Raw genomic sequence first — 21,405 nt, forward strand, 5'->3', positions numbered from 1 at the left:
TTGAACTGCAAGGAGATCCAACCAGTCCATCCTAAAGGAGATCGGTCCTGGGTGTTCATTGGAAGGACTGATGCTGAAGCTGAAACTCCAATACTTCGTCCACCTCATGTGAAGAGTTGACTCATTGGAAAAGACCCTGATCCTCAGAGGGACTGGGGGCAGTAGGAGAAGGGGACGACAGAGGATGAGATGGCTGGATGGCATCACTGACTCAATGGATGTGTTTGAGTAAACTCCGGGAGTTGGTGATGGACAGGGAGGCCTGGCGTGCTGCAATTCATGGGGTCGCAAAGAGTCAGACATGACTGAGCAACTGAACTGAACTGAACTGAACAGCATTCTAAGATCACTTGTCCCACAGCTCAAGAAAATGTGAGGTGCTTACAGCACCTCAGTAAGGACAGGGGTAGGAACGAAGCATGTCACACCAGCCCGTTTGGATCTTCTACTGAAAACTGGGAGGACTAACACCATCTGCCTCAGAGTCAGCAGGTGTTTGTAGGAAATTATCCACACCGGCAGGATGACCACGTGGAAGTCCACAGTGAATGGTCGTCACTGGAGAAGTGGGTAAGAGCTTGAGCTTGGACTTGGGACCACCAGGATTTAAACTCTGAGCCCTGCACTGTTAGCTTTATTCTCATCAGGACTCCTCTCTTCTCTGGGTCTGATTTTCCACCTACTGGGGGTTAGTCAAACTCTATCTCATCAAATTGAAACTGCCTTTGAATGTGAGACTCACCAGTATTTTACATACAACAAAAAGTAAACAATAATGCCACCCATAAAATAAGCATATCAATTGTAAAATGCAATTACAGAAGCATTAAAGTGTAAAAAGAGGGTTTATCTTAGAATCTCTGCAGTACTGTAACACCTTACTTGCAAAGGAATTAATGAGAATTAAATAAAGCTTACAGAACAGTATCTGACACATAATACAACTCAAGAAAAAACTATTATTATTAGGATTGTTATGGTAAATAGAAGTATTTAGAGAGAGGCCTCGTTGATTTCTCTGCCAATGCCATGAAGTCAGCTGAAGAAGACACAGAGGGTGACTTTCAATACAGATCTCTTTTCTCAGAAAAATTCAGGGGTACTATTTTCCTGGCATTGCTTTGCTCTTTGAGATTTTTACTTAACATTCTTTACTGAGTCTAAACTATGTGGCAGTAATATAGGACATTTTTTAAGCTGATCTTAGTATCATGTTCCTGAGTGATGTCCTAATAAATTGGAGAAGGAAATGGCAACCCACTCCAGTACTCGGCTGGAGAATCCCTTGGACAGAGGAGCCTGGTGGGCTACAGTCCATAGGGGTCGCAGAGTCGGACGTGACTGAGTGACTAACACACAAACACACACACATCAGTGAAAATCTGAATTTACAGAACTTGGACAATTAAAGTTTTAATATTATATATATTAAGCATACTTGGTTTTAATATCAATCATATATAGTACTAATTCATATAAATATAAATATACATATAAATATACACAGAATTTTAATCCAGGGGAGTTGATTCACAGATCATATTTAATTGCAAAGTTCAAATTTGGAAGTATTAATTAATCCTGATAGAGCATCTTATGCAGCTATATGTTACTGCCAAAATAATAATAAAAAAAACCCTTCTGTCATGACAATGAGACAGAGTTATTTAATACAACTCCCTTACCAATGTAAGGATCATGCATAGAAAGTGGGGATTGGTATCTTGATTTTTATGCACATAAATGTTTTGTTATTGTTCAGCAAATGTACTGCTCCTTCTCTGCCCTTCTGTTAAACTCTTTTGACTTTATTTTTTCTTGACTTAGTCTCAATTTCAGTGATGTAAGTCTTCTGTGAAGCCTACAGTTTTGGTACATCAGCGATCCTTTCTGGAAACTGAATCCAAGAAAAGTCATACACCTCTAAAGAAATACATCAAAACAAAAACTTAAAAAACAAATATGGTCCTTTCATCATTAGTAAGTGCTAGTTTTGTACAAAATGCTTTCTACTCTTCTAAAATCAATGTAATAAAAGTTACCACAGTAGTTTGAAAAGTAGGTTCAATGCATGATTATTACAAGAATAAAATAAATATAAAACTGAAGGTTTACCTCAATTCCTGAAAAAATTAGATTTGGAGAATAATTCACTATGGTTCTGGTGTTATAGGCACTGTCCTTTTTATTTTTGACTGTGAGGCTAACATTGAACTTATCATTGTGGGACTTGACAATAAGCAGGCCCTTTTCTGTGGTGGATACATCCAAGGCAAGGTCCGAGACACATTTTTCCTTGTTTCCACAATCTTTGGCAAAGGGAATCTGAAATGGTCACAGAAAAGCATTTTTTTCAAAATTTAGCTAGGCATTATTGAAAATTACCTACGAACTTGCATAAAAGAAATGACATATTTCCAAAATAAGCAGATCATAAAGAGAGCAGATTTCACTGCAGAAATCATAAGGAATTTTTATAGTTGTTCCTATAATTTATAGGGGAAAATTGTAATTTTTACTTTTGGCTATAAATTTTTCCAGTCTTTTAAGGAATGCACAGTTTTCACAGATGTTTTTCACTGGTTTTCATCTGCCAGAACAGCAACGGTTTCAAAGAAATAAGTCAAGTACTCCATGATCCAAAGTTATGAGAGAACACTGTAACACTCAACTCTGATCATGAGATTTTCTGTTTAAAAGAATCAAGTACTCAAGATCATAATAGCTTCGGTCAAGCGGGTAGAAAAAGATCAAACCACCTAACTGGGCACTTTCCTTGACTCCTCTTCTTCATTCAGCCCCTCCCCCTTATCCAACCCATCACCAAGAACCATCCACTCTACCTCTGTTCTAAATACCTTCCACACCTCCTTGCCTCTGCATTTCCACCTCTATCTCTAGCCAGCTCTTCTTACTTGCTCCCTGAACTAAAGCAACAACTCCCTGACTGGTCTTCCATACCCACTCTTGATTCCCTCCAAACAGTTTCCACCTTGCAGCTGAAGTAATTCTTAAAAGAACCCCCCAAAATCCAGTGCTATCACCAAACCAACTAAAGCCATCAAGAGCATTCCTCGGCTCTTCAGGAACGATTAAAGTCTGTGCAGTGGCACAAAGTCCTGGTGATCTGGCTCCTGCCTGTGCCTCCTGTCTCATCTCACATCACCTTCTGCCCTTGCTCTTCAGCTTCAGCAGCACTGGTGAGCTTAGTGAGTTTCTTTTATGTGTCTGAACCTTAGCATGGAACCTCTTCCTGGAACACTGCCCTCTCCACTCCTCTAATAGGATGGAAAAACCTTCCTGTGCTTCAGATCTCAACTGCAGTGGCCTAAGTTCCAGGGAGGCTTGGGAAGATCCCCTGGAGAAGGGAACGGCTACCCACTCCAGTATTCTGACTGGAGAATTCCATGGACTATATAGTCCATGGGGTCACAAAGAGTTGGACACGACTAACTTTCACTTTTCACTTTCTAATCCTTGATACCTCAGTGTAGCAGAAGTTCCCTTTGAGCTCTGAAGTTCTCCTCCAGGGCATGTCCTGTAATGACTACCTAATACTTGTTTCCTAGGTTAGAACTGCAAGTTCTGATGCCTGGAACATGAAAGACACACAGTAAATATACTTGTAAGGAAGGAAGGGAAAGCAGAAGATATGTGCAGGGGAAAATGAATTTCCCTTCCCAACTCCATTAGTTGGAGAAGGGAATGGCAACTCAGTCCAGTATTCTTGTCTGGAAAACCCCATGGGCAGAAGAGCCTGGTGGGCTACAGTCCATGTGGTCACAAAGAATCAGACACGACTGAATGAGTAACAAATCCCATCAGTGCCACACTCACAATCTCACTCTTTCGCAGAGATCAGACAGTAGACTGAACTTGGAAGCATAAGCTAGGTGAGTGCAGGTTAGTCCCTTCCTGTGTCTTCTGCTGCTGGGGAAGTGGTGAGCCCATGGGGAAGCATACATCACATTTCCATTCTGCAAGTTTTACAAAGTGGGTCCCCCAGAAGGCCAGAGGTTAGTGAGCACTGCTAATGACCTATTTAGTTACCTGTGGCCTAAGCCTGGCTGTGTAGGAGGACCCCCATTATACTCAAACCATGCCCTGGAACCCAGTGTTCATTAGTAATAAAGGGGAGTTCCAGTTGGCCAACTCATGTCTTTCTTTCAATTGCTCCTGAATTCAGAAAAGATAAAAATAGGTGTCATTTGTAAGTTCCCTTAAACTCCAGCAAAAGGAAGTTAGTAGAATTGAGAAAAGTCTAGAAAAATCTAATTCCTTTTTTTAAAAAATTAAAATAATTGCTTTAGGCTTGTGTGTGTGCATCTGTTTATATGTTTCAGGTTTTTTCCCCAATATATTCACAAATAGGCATTCTAAATTTTAAAAATCTGACTTACATATTCATGTACTGAATTTGGTAGAGAATCATCAAGAACAGGCCCATTTTCTGGATCGGTAAGATTAAAATCCAAAGTTATTCTCACAGAGTCCCGAAAGTCATGCTTGTCCTAGAGGTCAAAACACAGAACATGTCACTGGCATCGTATTTCTTGGGCCCTGTGATGGCTTTCTTCTCCTGCCTCATGGGTCAGGCTTATTGTCAGGCTTATTGTGCTCCTGATCTGACATATGACCTGATCAGGCTTTTGCTTCACTAGAGAGAGACTGCCCTTCTGCCTTGACAAGAGACACTTCCGGAACACAGAGGCTTCCAACTGTAACCCTATGACTCACGTCCAGCTTCTCAGACGGGCCTGTTGGAATGATGGATAGGTTGTACTTGGCCATGTCAGGATGTACAGCTCCAAGCTACTTGCATAACAATATCGTTTCTCTTGAGACTTTGAGCTAAAAAACACTATGTAATACTTCTAGGAACATCTCTCAACTTCAAGAGAAACCCTTCTTTAAACTGAGTTGCATTTCTTTAATATGATATATACCTTGAGTTGTAAGAATTTTATAATGTGAAAGGATATGAAAATAATATGGATGTGATCAATTTTTTTTATTACCATCAGTGCCAGCCATCATTTATGGCATGGCCAGAATTATGAGCTTTATACACATTATTGAGAATTATTTCAACAATCTTCCAAGACACATAATAATTATAATCTTTATTTTACAGATAAATAAATAAAATAAAACTTTATTTTACAGATAAATAAAACTAAGAGACTAAACCACTTTGTCAAAATTACTCAGAATGTAGGTAAGCTGGGCTACAAATTCTCTCCTGGCTGACTCCATGACAAACGTTAACATATCCATCAAAATCCAGAAGTATTCTGGAAATTTTGAAACTAGTTCATTCCTTTCAATACCAGTGCCCAGGTATAGCTAGATGCTAAATTTTTGGAGAAATATATACAACAGTGAGTAGGTTGGAGGCACTGCCAAATCTGGTTTCACACCTTTTCAAATTTTATCTAAGTCCTAACTCTTAAAGTTTCAATTCTGATGAAGCAAAGAGGAAATTAACTCCATTTTTATTTTTCTCACTGTAGACTGAATTCAATGTTGACCAAAAAAGCTTATCTTGATATATGTCATGAGGAATACTGACTTGAAAATCACTGAGGAAGAATAAGCATGGCACACCAGCTTGCATATCTTCTGTGACTTTCCTGCCCCTGGCTACAATATTTTCAAAATATGAAATATTCATAAGGAATAATGAAATAGGTCAGAAGTGGGGGCAAATAGGCTATTTCATGTAAAATTCCAAGATCATGTTCAAGTCTCTAAGTTTCAATCTCCATTACTAAAATCAGTGTTTTCTCAGTACATCTGTTCTGCTTTTCTTTTTCTTTAGTGTCACATACATTTTAAGAGACTCTTGCTCCACGTGCACAGTGATCCAATAAAATGCATTTCAAATGGTTCAAACTGGCTTAGCAGCCATCTCTAGAGGTTAAAATTTTGCTTTCCAAGGCTCCCTCACCCACTAAAATAGAAACAGGTAGCATAAAGCTTACAGATGATGGAAAATGCCAGATATTTTCCCTTCAGCCTAAAGTCAAAGAGTGAAACACGTAGTTCCATGGACAAAAACAGACCCCAGAAAGCATAAGGCCCAACAGTTCCCCCTCAGGGCATGTAACCACTGAGCTGCAATTGACAGACAAGGCCTGCAAAAGTTCAGTGATGCTTTCAAGTTGAAAGAATGAATGAATGAAATGAATAAATGAATGAAATACAAGATCTCTATCAGCTGGTACACCGTGCCTTTTACTGTTCCATAATATATGGATGTCTGATAACATACAGAAGGAATATGAAAGATAGCTTTATGATACATATTTGGAAAATAGAAAATCAGATCTGTGATTTTCTAAGAAAAGTGAATAAAGTTTAGTTCATGATTTGTACTTTGAAGTAAACGTAAGATTGACTGACTTGAAATAAGGCATCTCTATTTTATTTTGATCTGGAATAAGTCAGCTATTATATATGATTTACTTGCCAACATGTAGAAGGAATGCTTAGTGCATTCTGACTCTCGAACTGTGATGTTTCTTTGAATCTTCCTCTCTTGAGTTCCAGAGAAAAAACTCCGTGATATCTGTCTTAGAGAATCTAATGTGACACGGTACTGCATATCTATAAAAATAAAAAAAGAATAATCGGCAGACATGCTTATTTGGGGTTATTATCATATGATCCAGCTCATTAATATTATAGAAAAATCTCTAGAGCAACCAGTTAACACGTTATTCAGCATCTTCACACTACTGTAGTACAATGGTATGTGAAGTCATGAAGATAATCTTGAGGAACTCTAAAGAACTCTCCAAGTTTGCAAGGCTTTTAATGTTTAATTATACTTATTTTAAAATGTAGATGTATGTTTACACACACCTACCTACATACTACCTAATTTCTTGACCATGTGGGTATGTTTACTGGGTTTTCACTTAGTTTTTTTTTTTTAATTTAGAAATGTTAGACCCTGTTTAGAATATTGACTATGTTGTATTTCAACAGAGGCAAAAATATACATTAATGATATTTTAAACTTACATTATAAAAGATGTCATTTTTGACTATTTAAAGGATATAATAAAATAAGCTAAATAAATGAAAGTTAAAAAAAAATAAGCATACCACGATAAGGAAAACAAGTTAGGCCTTATACTTTATATGAAGGCAGCAATCTTATTTCCTTGCTTAATTACTATATAAAAATAAGACAAATAATGTATATGATAATGTAAGTCATTATTTTACATTCCTATAGCTCATTTATCTTCCAGTCAGAGGTCTATTGCAGATCATAAATAGGCACATGTAGTGCAAGCTAAGAAAAATAGATTTTAAGGATTAATCATTTTTCTCATTCTACTTATATTTGGTTTGCAGTCTAAACTACTATTGGGCAGCCAATGATCTTCACAGTTTTGGCTCCAGCTTATTTCAGTATCATTAAAAACTGCTTTAGGAATTGTAGAATATAGGCAAAAAGGGGATACCCAGGCTGATGTAATGGCCTGAGAACACACACACGGGATCTGTGTGACCCTAAAAAACAAGGGTCACCTTCTGATTGGAGCAGAGATCTCAGGAAGGTGGGGGCATTCAGGTCCTTTGTAATACCAGTCTTACTGGAGAGAGCCCAGTCTTCAACTCTGCCTTAGGATTGGTGTCTCTTTCTCTCTCTTTCTCTGGCACTTGATTGTTCAGAGTAAATAGGAGAGCCAGAGGAGAAATATGGAATCCAACTATGGAAGGCAACCAAATATAACTATGTAGTTTCTGCTCCAGAATTTACAGGTTCCATAACCCATTCCTTCTACGTTAGAATTTTTTTCAAGGTTCAGTATGTTCACAGAGGCAATGTGATGTAAGATTCCTATCATCGAGGGAAATACACTATCTTACGGGATTCATCCTGTGGGAGCAAATAGAATACACTGTCCTCCTGCTCCAAAGTACTTCTGTATGTGTGACACTTACCAGCTTCATAAACCACGTTTTCTTTGGACTTCAGTTTCACATTGAAACACACCGTGGCATTTATACACACCGTTTCCTTTCCCTCCACACGGCAGTTCTTCTTCTGAATATTCACTTTATTGGGTTCAAAATTCATGGTCACTTTAACGACAGCCACATCTCGAGACCTGCAAACGCATAAGCCACAGGGGATCACTATTTATTTTTACATTTAATGCATGCCATCCTTTCGGGAGTGCCGAGTGAGTGATCTGAGATGATTCTTCTTTGTGTGCAGCGTGGATTCTCAGGATGTCTTTCACTCGTGACGCTTTGATACAGAAGAGATTGTACCTGACGTTCTGAAGACACCCTGGTTATTCTGGAACCATGTTAGGCATTGGGTTCTGAAGGGTGGCAGAATATGTCACCCTAAAATACGACTATAGGAGTTCAGGACACGCCTCTGCAAAGCATGCCACTTTGGTATACTGATCATTTGAACTGCGGGCACTTAAAATACAACAAATGCTGAAAGGCTTTCTAAGAACTCCAATTAACTGCCTAAAGATGCATCCTCTAAAGAGAACTCAGTTGTCATAAATCCTTTCCCAGGAGTGTCATCAACCAGAGAAGATTGACTTGTCACAGGAGAGGAGGCTGGAGTGGACACCACACCCAGAAAAACTTTGTTACAAACTGTTTTACCTCCCATCTATTCTTTTAAGGGCCTATTCATCTTTCCTAAAAATCATCCATTTTCCCTAGGAGGCCTACATCTCCCTTTCCTTTCCTTATTAAGATAATTTTTAAGTGTGAATTCTAAGCTACCTCAGAGAGTTATTCATTATCTCCCATGTATACATGAGGTATATGTGTTCTAATAAACTTCTGGGTATTTTCTGGGTTTTGTTTGTTTTAGTTCGTTCTGTTAATCTGTCGTTCATTACAGAAGTCTCAGCTAGGAAATCAGAAAGGTACAAGGAAAATTAATCTTCATTCCCTACAATTGATAGGCCAAGGAACTGTAATTGCCTATAATAGAAAAGAGATGAAATCAAGTAGCCAGGTGCAACCTCAGAACCAAAACCATATTTTCAGCACCTTTGAGTTTGTTCCCAACCTGGGAAGAGTCCAGAGGACCCCTGGACAACTTTGGTAAACTCTAATACTTGTCTGTTCTTCTTGTAGGGTCAGCCCTGCTCCTGTTTCCAGGAAAGAGAAGCAGAATAGCGCGAGAAGCGCTGTGCTATTTATTGTTATACACATGCTGTTTATTATTCACTTACATTTTAAATTAACTTTCATAACAAGACATATTATTTTCTCTGTTTTACATATAACCAAGACTTTGAGAGATTATTTTGTCAGAAGCTGTCCAGGGATTTAAACTAGGATTTAAACCCAGTCTTTCTAATTCCAATGTCCGGTGATTTCCACTAATCCAAAGTGAGAGCACAGTAATTCAAAATTAGGCAAAGAGAGTATATGGAGCCTGAAGTCAATGACCTCAGGCTTAGAGGCTTAGAATGAAGCCAGTATAATTGTTAAATACCTTTATCTGGCTTTTGCTTTGCAATCAGACTGGCTCTTAGAATCCGCCTGCCAATGCAGGAGATGTGGGTTCAATCCCTGGTCGGTAAGGTGCCCTGGAGAAGGGAATGGCAACCCACTCCAGTATTCTTGCCAGGAGAATCCCCTTGGACAGAACAACCTGGTGAGCTACAGTCCATGGGTTGCAAAAAAGTCAGACATGACTTAGCGACTGAACAGCAACAACGATCTTGTGAATACATAGGACTCTGTTTATGTTTTTGCATTTAAAAAATTATATATTTTTTCCCTTAAAACAATTTACCTATAGAAAATATGAAAATATAATAAAAGAAACAAAAAAATACAAAACAGTTGTAATTCTATCACCCAGCACTAATCACTATTCATATAAATACATATATATATAGAGAGAGAAATAGAGAGAGAAGAGAGAGAGACACACACACACACATACACACACATATATGCATATATAAACACTGGCCCAAATACATATATAAGCATACCTACTTAAAAAAATTACAAGCAACTTTCCAATATTTTTGTTTTTATTAGAATATTATGACAGTCCCAGGTACAGAGGAGCCTGGTGGGCTGCCGTCCATGGGATCACACAGAGTCAGACATGACTGATGTGACTTAGCAGCAGCAGCAGCATACTGTTCCAACAAATACATGAACATCTATTTATTACATCTATTTATTCAAACTTCTCTTATTGGATATGTATCTTAACTCCTTAAAAAAAATCTAAAACCTACAGCATTATGATTATTCTAAAGATCATACATCTCAAACCATAGATTTTATCTTTAAAAAAATTTCAATTCAGTTCAGTTGCTCAGCCATGTCTGATTCTCTGCAACCCCATGGACTGCAGCATGCTAGGCCTCCCTATCCATTACCAACTCCTGGAGCTTGCTCAAACTCATGTCCATCGAGTTGGTGATGCCATCCAACCACCTACCTCATCCTCTGTCGTCCCCTTCTCCTCCCGCCTTCAATCTTTCCCAGCATCAGGGTCTTTTCCAATGAGTCACTTCTTCCCATCAGGTGGCCAAAGTATCGGAGTTTCAGCTTCGGCATCAGTCCTTCCAATGAATATTCAGGACTGATTTCCTTTAGGATAGACTGCTTTGATCTCCTTGCAATCTAAGGGACTCTCAAGAGTCTTCTCCAACACCACAGTACAAAAGCATCAATTCTTCGGCGCTCAGCTTTCTTTATAGTCCAACTCTCACAACCATACATGACTATTGGAAAAACCATAGCTTTGACTAGATGGACCTTTGTTGGCAAAGTAATGTCTCTACTTTTTTAATATGCTGTCTAGGTTGGTCATAGCTTTTCTTCCAAGGAGCAAGCATCTTTTAATTTCATGGTTGCACTCACCATTTGCAGTGATTTTGGAACCCTCCAAAATAAAGTCTCTCACTGTTTTCATTGTTTCCCCATCTATTTTGCCATGAAGTGATGGGACCAGATGCCATGATCTTAGTTTCTAATGTTGAGTTTTAAGCCAACTTTTTCCTCTCTTCTTTCACTTTCATCAAGAGGCTCTTTAGTTCTTCTTCACTTTCTGCCATAAGGGTGGTGTCATCTGCATATCTGAGGTTATTGATATTTCTCCCTGCAATCTTGATTCTAGCTTGTGCTTCTTCCAGCCCAGTGTTTCTCATGATGTACTACTCTGCATATAAGTTAAATAAGCAGGGTGACAGTATACAGCCTTGACGTACTCCTTTTCCTGCTTGGAACCAGTCTGTTTTTCCACGTCCAGTTCTAACTGTTGCTTCTTGACCTGTATACAGATTTCTCAGGAGGCAGGTCAGGTGGTCTCGTATTCCCATCTCTTTCAGAATTTTCCACACAGTTGTGGAAACACAACTGTTTGTTGTGATCCACACAGTCAAAGGCTTTGGCATAGTCAATAAAGCAGTAGATGTTTTTCTGGAACTCTCTTGCTTTTTCATGATCCAAAGGATGTTGGCAATTTGATCTCTGGTTCCTCTGCCTTTTCTAAATCCAGCTTGAACATCTGGAAGTTCATGATTCACATACTTTTGAAGCCTGGCTTAGAGAATTTTGAGCATTACTTTGCTAGCCTGTGAGATAAGTGCAATTGTGCGGTAGTTTGAATATTCTTTGGCATTGCCTTTCTTTGGGATTGGAATGAAAACTGACCTTTTCCAGTCCTGTGGCCACTGCTGAGTTTTCCAAATTTGCTGGCATTTTGAGTGCAGCACTTTCACAGCATCATCTTTTAGGATTTTAAATGGCTCAGCTGGAATTTCATCACCTCCACTAGCTTTGTTTGTAGTGATGCTTCCTAAGGCCCACTTGACTTCGCATTCCAGGATGTCTGACTCTAGGTCAGCGATCACACCATCGTGGTTATCTGGGTCATGAAGATCATTTTTGTACGGTTCTTCTGTGTATTCTTGCCACCTTTTCTTAATATCTTCTGCTTCTGTTAGGTCCATAGCATTTCTATCTTTTATAGTGCCCATCTTTGCATGAAACGTTCCCTTGGTATCTCTAGTTTTCTTGAAGAGATCTCTAGTCTTTCTTATTCTATTATTGTCTTCTATATCTTTGCACTGATCACTGAAGAAGGTTTTCTTATCTCTCCTTGCTATTCTTTGGAACTCTGCATTCAAATGGGTATATCTTTTTTCTCCTTTACCTTAAGCTTCTCTTCTTTTACTCAGCTACTTATAAGGCCTCCTCAGACAACCATTTTGCCTTTTTGCATTTCTTTTTCTTGGGGATGGTCTTGATCACTGCCTCCTGTACAATGTCAGGAACCTCTGTCCATAGTTCTTTAGGCACTCTGCCTATCAGATCTAATCCCTGTCACTTCCACTCTATAATTGTAAGGGATTTGATTTAGGTCATACCTGAATGGTCTCGTGGTTTTCCCTACTTTCTTCAATTTAAGTCTGAATTTTGCAATAATGGGGTAAAATTTTTAAAAAAGAACACTTTAAGGCTTTTTAACACTTTAGTGACAAAGGCCTGCTAATGGGTTTTAACCATTTACCCTTTCACCAGCAATTAATGAGTGAATGAGAGTGTATAGTTTGGATTCTTCAGGCATAAGTTTGCCTTGACCTCTCCCTACCCCACACCTCCTCTCTGCTCCACACAGATCTTTATAGAATATACAGCTCAGTCTAGCCCACAGGATTGGGCTCTCCTGGACATCCCTGACTGCTGAGTGGGCCTCTGTTTTTTGCCTGCCAGCTGTATCCACTCTGAGTTCCCTCTTCAGCACTGCCAATCTTGGTCTTTGTGTTTTATTGTGCTGGTTTGGTCCATTTTGCTATGTGATGTCAGGAACCCAACTCTGTTATTCTGGCTCATCAATGATAAAGCCTTGACTGGGGGCAGGAGAGGCTAGAAACAAGTTTTCAGGGCTTTGAAAGTAGCCCTCACAATAAATATTTGTGGGTAAAGATTATCCTAATGAATTAACCCAGAATTAGCAGTTCAAACAAAAACTAAATGTATTTGTTGTTCCTGAAACTGGTGACTTCTGGTTTGGAGCCTTGGTTTTCAGTGGTCTTCCTCAAAAGTCACAGATCATGCTGCCTAGCATTCTCCTTTTCTAGGCATTCTCCTTTCCTTCTGCTGCATGGTTAAAAGTTTTAAAAAAGCATAATAGTTCCTCTCTGTGTAGTTTAGTGTACAACTTTTATTTGACCTTTAGTTCTTAAGGATTATCTTAAATTATGACAAAGTCATATTTTTCAAGTCTCTATCTTCACCTCTTTCATAATTTTCTTTACTATCATGAGGTTATTGATATTTTATTGATTTTGTTTACATTTTTTTGAAATAATCACATTTTAAAAAATAGAAAACTTTTGAAATTGTCTTTTAACTAGTTAAAGCTAGTTATTAATGCCATTAATTAATAACTTATTATTTTATTAATAAGCTAATTAATTAATTGGCATTAGTGAACATATCTGACTATTGATGAGGGTGTTACAATTAACTGAAATTAATTTGGGGATGCAGGCATTTTAAAGACTGAGAGAAGACACTATTGTAGATGCTTTTACACTTGACCAACAATATAATCAGTCAGTGATGCGCAAATGTCTAGTTCTATGCACTATATAAATGAATGAAGAGTCAGTTATCCATAAAAGCTTGTAAGTAAATTTAGGGAAACTTTCTTGTTTATATACAACCTGTATGAGGCCTTCTTTTCCCCTATCCCCTCCTCTAAGCAGAATGACAATCACATAATAGATAACCCACATTAAGAGTTGATTCTACTTGTTCTTTTAATACAGGTGCTTTATTTTTAAGATTGATCAGTTTCTCAGATTCCCAAACTGCATAATTTTTTTATGAATATGGGAGCAAAAAAAAGAAATGGACATTTTGTATACAAACTCTGATCATTCTCTGAGGTCTGGTTATTTAGTCACTAAGTCGTGTCCCACTCTTGTGACTCTATGGACTGTAGGCTGCCAGGCTCCTCTGTCCATGGGATTTTCCAGGCAAGATTACTGGAGTTGCTATTTCCTTCTCCAGGGCATCTTCCTGACCTATCTGTAAAATATTATCATTAATAACTGGATTTTATTAAAATACATGCCTGCCAATGTAGGAGACATAAGAGACTGGGGTTCCATCCCTGGGTTAGGAATATCCCTTGGAAGAGGGCATGGCAATCCTCTCCAGTATTCTTGCCTGGGGAATCCCATGGACAGAGGAGCCTGGCGGGCTACAGTCCATAGTGTTGCAGTCTGAAGTTGCAAAGACACGACTGGAGCGACTTAGCACACACGCACTCAAGCGAGGACTCAGTAATGTGTCATGTTGATTTGCGGATGTTGTGGATCAGATTAATTGGATGTTATTAAAATACATACCAGAAGAGGGCAGCACCACCAAGGCCCCCAATAGTGACATCAGTCAGACCATCACCATTTAAATCCATTTCTCCGTGAATAGACTGGCCAAAAAATTTCAGTGTCTCGCCATCTCCCCCTGATGGAATACGCTGTGAAAATACCAACAGAGAGTTTTTAATGTCAGAAGAGTCTCTTGAAAAACCGTTTCAAATAAATCTGAGAACTTGGATTGGTTGACAAAAAATTTAAATGAGAGATCTTTTGGAAACCTGCCCAAGAGGCCCCTCATGTGGGGACAAGAAGAATTACTCAGATGTTCCCAAAGGATATTCTTTTTATAGTGCAGACAAAGTCATCTCAGGGTTATTGACACCAGAGAGAGGGAAAAATATTATATAACGTCATCTTGTCTAATCCTCAAGGAAAACATTATGAGTAATTGGCTCTGCTTTCTAGTTTCTGTTCAATTCCATTACACAGAGATATATAAGGGTACTGGAAACACATCATACAAGCAAGAGGGGGAGTGGAAAATTATCCTAGGGTCAATTTGGGGTTCACTGAACTTTGAGCCTGGGTATGAAGAATACATTCCATCAAATACATTTTTCAATATGTCATCTTTACTGTCTGTCAAAAATGGTACTAAAAGTCAAGAGCATAATAGATTCTATTTCATTCACATGTATCCACAGTGTTGGGAAGCACAAATGAATAGGGAGTTCTCATGCACATTACCATACATAATGTGTTTGGCATCTGTACTTCCTAACTTAGCTCAGGTTCAAGCTGATAGCATTTTAACAGAACCCGATGGCAGGGAGTCCTGACAAACTCTCCCTAAACCTGGAGTCTCCTTATCCTATCTTCCACTTGAATGTCATAAAATTTAAGAAGCCAAATAAGGCAAAGCAAATGAAAACATCTTTCAAGCCTAAAGGTTTGTGGTTCACTGGAAATTGTTTCCTTATATTTTTCAGCAGAGAAATCAGGAGTTATTGACCCCACTGCTTCTGGAGGGCTTGATTCAGTTTGATTCTGGATCATTCCATACACAGGCAGCACCTCTAGTTACCATAGCAATGAATGAGCACATTTCTCACCTATTCTTGGGAAAGCATTCTGCCAATAATTAAACAAACTCAACTCTAATATTCTTTATTGTTTTTGTTGCTTAAAGCTGCATCTTGATTTATCATCATTTTACAAAACAATTGCTGATAAGAATCTAGTCTACTTATTAATGACTTTAAAATCCTTATTTTTATATTGCAAATGCCACTCCATTAAGTTTGAGGTATTGAACCAGAATGAATAATGTGAAGAACACAAGAAACTCCTGCTTCCAGTACCTGATTCCATCACACTCCAATAGTTAATATTGCCTGTTTCCAGTTATGAAGTACCATGAAGATTTTTAAAAGAAGCAAATCACTTATTAAACAGATCGGAGTCTTGTTAGTTAAAATATATTACTGAAATATGCCCTTTATTTTGTTTTTCACTATTAATGTCATTATGACAATGAAAAATTAAGGACAACTTCACAAGGCATGAATAGATTTTGAGAATTCTGTTGACTACGGAGCCAAAGAACATTTACAAATAAAAAGAAATAACTGTTGTTCTGTTTTTCTTTTCATACATAAGTTAGAAAAGTAGTGAATTCTATTTTATTCATAAGTAGTTGTTCAGTGTCCAATTAACTATGGTTACTTAAAAACAGACAATTGCATTAGAAGAATCCCTTTAAATTCTTTTACTTTTGTCATACATAAAACACTTCTGTAAATGGACATTTGTCTCATGTAGGAAAAAGTTCTAATTTATATATTAGGCTCTAATTTATAGAGTCATTAGCTGACAATAAATTTAAATCAAGAACAATAGAAATCCCCTGCAGGTTAAACTTAATTATTCAGAGTTTTTACAAGAGGGATTACTTGGTAGAAAATTATAAACCTTCAGAAGTCCAAATTTATTTTTATGAAAATACAGCAATTTAATTCATAAATATAAAATTAATGTGATTTTATTATAAAAACATGGGTACTGAATATAAAAACCATTTCTTCTCCTTTATTGGCTAAATCATATAATTACTATTCTCTTACTCAGAAAGTGGTACCCTGTGTTTAGGATCAGACACACTGTAGTTGGTAAACAGCATCGTTAAAAAGTGCTCTTTCGTTCTACGTTTTTGCCATTTCAAAAGATCAAGTCAATTGTAAAGCAATTATCCTTCAATTAAAAAAAAAGATTAAGTCATGAAGACAAGGCATATGACAACAGAAAAGAAAAACTAGACAAAATAAAATATTCAATACAAGTAATTCTACTATGAAGAAAACTTAGAAATCTAGTTTCCCAAGAGTCAGAAGAAAAAATTAAATAGTTCGTGAAGCAAGACAGGTAATGCCTGGTATTGAACCCACTTATCAATTAAGGGCAAGAATCACAGGATTAGAAACACACAAATAATATAATAAACCAATGCTTTCTCAATGACTGATAAAATTTTAAAAACCCCATACATTGCTACTGACTGTATGACTATATACCATTACTGTATTTTGGTAACATCCACGCCTGTTACACTAAGATAATAAATAAATGAAGGAATCTGTAGGCTTCACTTCTTACTTGTGCGTACTCCTCTCTTATAGTCTTGCCACTTCCGTGATAAATGTACACAGCTCCTCCATGATCATCTTCCAGGGGCGCTCCGATCACGATGTCATTAAACCCATCAAGGTTGAGATCTTTCACAGCAGCAATAGCTGTTCCAAAACGAGCCCCACATGGCTCGTTTCTGTTTTCCTTTGTGCATGAGTTGTGCTTCAGAGATGAACAACAAGTCTGCTTAATGGGTTCCAGGCTCATTTGATATTCAAACCTTGTCTGGAAGAAAGATAAACAGAATCCTTATGGATTTCTGTCATAACTACAGCAGAGCAAAGTTTTAAAGTATGTACTAAATCAGTGCTATTAAAGATCATTTGTACCTGAAGGGTAAAGTTTGCAAAATTTCTTAAGACTTGTGTCTATATGAGAGCAAAGTGAGAAATTTCCACAGATTATAGGAGTGTAGACAAGGATGTACTGAGGCTTTTAATGGAGTCTCTTTTTAATGTAATCAAATGAGTATATAATTCAACAGCAACTTTTTAAAGCTGAAGAGCTGAATTTTTAAATTCTCATTTTGTGTCACTATCCTTTCTTTACCTATTATTGTGTTTTTGGAAAAGTCTCTCCATATGCTTCCCTATAAAGGACAGAAATGATGAACAGGAACACAGTTTCTTGGGAAAAAGGGAAAAACAGAACAGGACCAAAAAATGTTGACAGGAGGAATCAAAAAGATGATAGGGAGAAAGACATATAATTTATGATTTAAAATAATTAAATGGAAAAGACTAAAAATTTAACAAGCTAAATAGATACATCCCAACTCTGCTGTAAACAGCAAAAATTCTTCTAATGAAGAAGTCAAGAATTATTTCACTTAGCAAATGATGTCTGAGGCTATGATCAGAAAAACAAACATCTCACTGCAGCTGAGTGAAGTATTCCAAAGCCCACAGCAGTTTGCTCAGTGTTTGGTGTGACCGCCATAACATTCACTACTTCTCTGCGGTCTTTCCTCACTCCTCCCTTTACACACACATGTGTGTGCCCATGCACACTCACACGCTCACACAGAGCTTGAACTGTTAATGTGACCCACTCCTAGACCAGAGCTCACAAATGGTTGCCCTGTGAATTTAACAATTTAGTGAAATGTATTTATCTTTATTCTATATACTCTTAATAAAGTTCACATTTATAAGCAGAAAATATCTAACTGTTTGAGTTATTTTGCTACAATTCTAAATGTTAATTTAGAGGCTGAGGGGTTAGTAAGGTAGATTGGGCCCGAAAGCTTTTTTGTTCCTTTTGCCAGAGTGAGTGAAAAATTAGAACATTATTAACTGAAATTTTAAGAAACAAAGAAAGAGACTTTCCTGAATTTCTACCAAAGTAACCGTTACCTGATTCAGAGCGTAGACATACACTTTTCCTTGTTCTTCCTTCTCTCTTCCCATGAACATGGGAGCCCCGACTAGAAGAATGTCAGTATTAGAATCTTTATCAATGTCAATTGTCGTTAAAACACTTCCAAAGTAGGAACCGATCTAGGACACAAGACAAAACAGAACAAAACAGTCTGATAAACATCAGAACCTCTCAAGGAAACTAAAAACCTGCATTTCTCTTATACCAATCGAGAAGAGTATCTGGGATTCAGATGCCAAAGAAAATGAAATACAGAAATTGATGCTACCTGAGAGCTATTGGTTCTACATGAAGTTAATGAATATGAGTCAGTTCCATCCAGGAGGATGAGCAGCTGTCATATTAGAGTCTAATATGAGACTCTAATTGAGAATAAGAGTAAGGATTTTCTTTGGATTTTTACCCTAACTTCTCTTCTGCGTGAATTAGAAAAGACCAGTAAGAATACAACAATTTTTTAAATGAAATGAACAATACAGGGCATTTCCCAGTGGCTTCAGTATATGCTTGAATACAGTAAAGTGAAAATATAAACTGAAATACACCATAAGGAATTGAATTGCCTTGGAACATCGGGGCAGCATATTTTACCTAAGAATCTTGGAAGACTGTCTGCTTGACAGAATGGCTAAGTCTTGTCCCAGCAGCCACGGGAGGTAGAGGAATATAAAAGGATTGCTGGGGGACCACGGTCTAGCAGGATTATATGTTCTCTTTAATGACAGGAATGAGTTTTAGGGAAATCCAGGGTACTTGTGCTTCACTAAGTGCAATAACTTTTCCAAATATTGACTTGTGTTTGAAATTTGATGCTTTTATAATTTTCTCTTTGAAACTTCCTGTCTTGGCCTCTATGATGTTACTTTTGCTCTCCTGGTTCTACCACTATATTATAGATCAGCCTTTCATATTTACGACTCCTTTCTCTCCTTGCATCCCCTAGATTGTGACCTCCCCTAAGTTCAGACCTGCAACTATTCTATTCCCTTAGATAATTAATCCTTCCCTAACAATCCCCACTATCTTAACTGGCAAATTTCACTCCATCCTCTGCAAGACCCCCCCAGTTCTACAATTTTACACATTGCTAGACATTTAGACAATTGCTAGACACTGGTTTTTTGAATGTCCTTTTCTCACAGGTTTATGAAGGGTTTAAAAAGTCTTCGCTTTTTAGATTGAATTAATTACAAATATAACTAAAATTTTTTAAGATCTGACAATATTGGCCCTTCATTCTTACATGGCAATAGCCATACAGAGTTGAGCTGGGGCTAAGCCACAAGCTGCCCAGGCCTTGGCTCCCGCTTCCTGTTGTCTTCTGCCCAGCAGCTTTTTAATTGGCTCTACCTCCCTGCCCCTTGCAACCATTTGAATTTGCACTCACTGTTATAGAAAACACGTCTAAAACCAAATACCGCTAAAAAAAAATTTTTTTTTAAATGGCTTGAGTTGCTGACATTTTAATCATGGTGCCTTCTTTCTCCCAGACTTGAAACTCAAATTTTCATGATTTATATCATTTGTGATACTCTCCTCAAATGCTCATAAGTTTTTTTTTTTTTTTACATATTTTACATTTCCTGGTTTTTAGACAACTAATAGAGTGATAACAGATCTAAGGGGCTTCCCTGGTGGCTTAGTGGTAAAGAATCTGCCTGCAATGCCGGAGATGCAGGAGATGTGGGTTTGATCACTGGGTCAGGAATATTCCCTGGAGAAGGAAATAATGCACTCCAGTATTTTTGCCTGGGAAATCCCATGGACAGAGGAGAGTGACTGCCTATAGTCCACGGGATCACAAAGAGTTGCACACGACTGAGCAACTGAGCATGCAAGTATACAACAGACCTAAGATGTCATCCAAATGATTTATTTTACCATCTTGTCAATTCTTCCTTATTTATGTCTGCCACATCCCTTCCTTTTCCACTTTTATTGTTGATCTATCATTTCAGGTTCTTTTCACCTCATCCTTGACCTCCAACAAGAGCCTTGTTTTTATTGTTGATGCATTTTCTGATTATGGGCAAAGGGCTAACAACACCCTCTCACCTGCTAAATGAGAATCTGACCTTTGGCTTACTCTAACTGTGTAATACGATGAGAGAAGGATTTCAACTACAACACTTAGCAACATTGAGTGTGGTTACAAAACCTCTGATTGGGATGTTGCATTTAGGCTGGGGGGAATGATAAATACTTGATGGAAATAATATATTTTGGGTTTCCTAGAAAGCAGTGACTCTTGAAACTTCATGCCTTTAACAAGACCCAGGGAAGCTATGTCTATGGTGCTACTAGAAAAGATCTTGCCTCCTGTAGGGCTTTAAAGCCAGGGCAGCAACTGTGCCTGCTTAAAGCATCTGTCTCTTGGCAGCTCAGCTGGGTGCCTGTCAGGGTTCCTGCAGGAGAGGGAGGTTGGCACTGCCCTGCCCTTCTGAGTATTTCATGTGTGTGTGGGGGGGCGGGGGCGGGGGCAGGTAAACTAGAGAGTTGGAATATTTAGTGAAGCCCAAGAATGCCTCCATCCCATGAGGAATGTAGAATAAAACTAATACAATCTCATTCTAGAATATTTGGAAAATGCAGAAAATTATGGAAAAAGGAATAAAAATTACTTAAATTATCACAATTTAATAACCAACAATAGCATAGATGTTTATTTCAATTAAAAATATTTATATATAGTTATGTTTGCATATTGCATATATAGTTTTTCTTACATTACTTTTAATATTCAATATTATCAAAAGAGAATTCTCTGATTTTACATGTTACAAATTATTTCCCATCACCTCCAGGAGAAAATCTGAATTCTGAACTCTACCTACCACTCAAAACCTCACACAATTGGGACCTACTTTTTTTAACTGGCTCTTTCTGCCTATCTACATTGTCTTTCCTCTAGACTAGCCCACATTTTATCTCCTAGGAAGACTTTCTGTACCAATCTTAGCTTATGGCTCTTTCCATC

At 37.9% G+C, this 21,405-nt stretch overlaps 1 protein-coding gene across 2 annotated transcripts in view; it reads right to left on the reverse strand.

Annotated features, from left to right (window-relative positions):
* ITGA1 (integrin subunit alpha 1) overlaps nt 1-21,405 on the reverse strand; it is a 181,440-nt gene that overhangs the window by 31,418 nt on the left and 128,617 nt on the right. For both annotated transcript variants that reach the window (XM_061393555.1, XM_061393556.1), the window contains exons 13-19: nt 18,404-18,547; nt 17,016-17,273; nt 14,391-14,521; nt 7,963-8,129; nt 6,473-6,609; nt 4,401-4,511; nt 2,116-2,325 (exon numbers count right to left, since the gene is read on the reverse strand). In XM_061393555.1, coding sequence (XP_061249539.1) covers nt 2,116-2,325; nt 4,401-4,511; nt 6,473-6,609; nt 7,963-8,129; nt 14,391-14,521; nt 17,016-17,273; nt 18,404-18,547 — 1,158 coding nt within the window. The remainder of the gene's footprint in view (nt 1-2,115; nt 2,326-4,400; nt 4,512-6,472; nt 6,610-7,962; nt 8,130-14,390; nt 14,522-17,015; nt 17,274-18,403; nt 18,548-21,405) is intronic.

The sequence above is a fragment of the Bos javanicus genome, chromosome 20, assembly GCF_032452875.1.
Source record: "Bos javanicus breed banteng chromosome 20, ARS-OSU_banteng_1.0, whole genome shotgun sequence".
Lineage (NCBI taxonomy): Eukaryota > Metazoa > Chordata > Mammalia > Artiodactyla > Bovidae > Bos > Bos javanicus.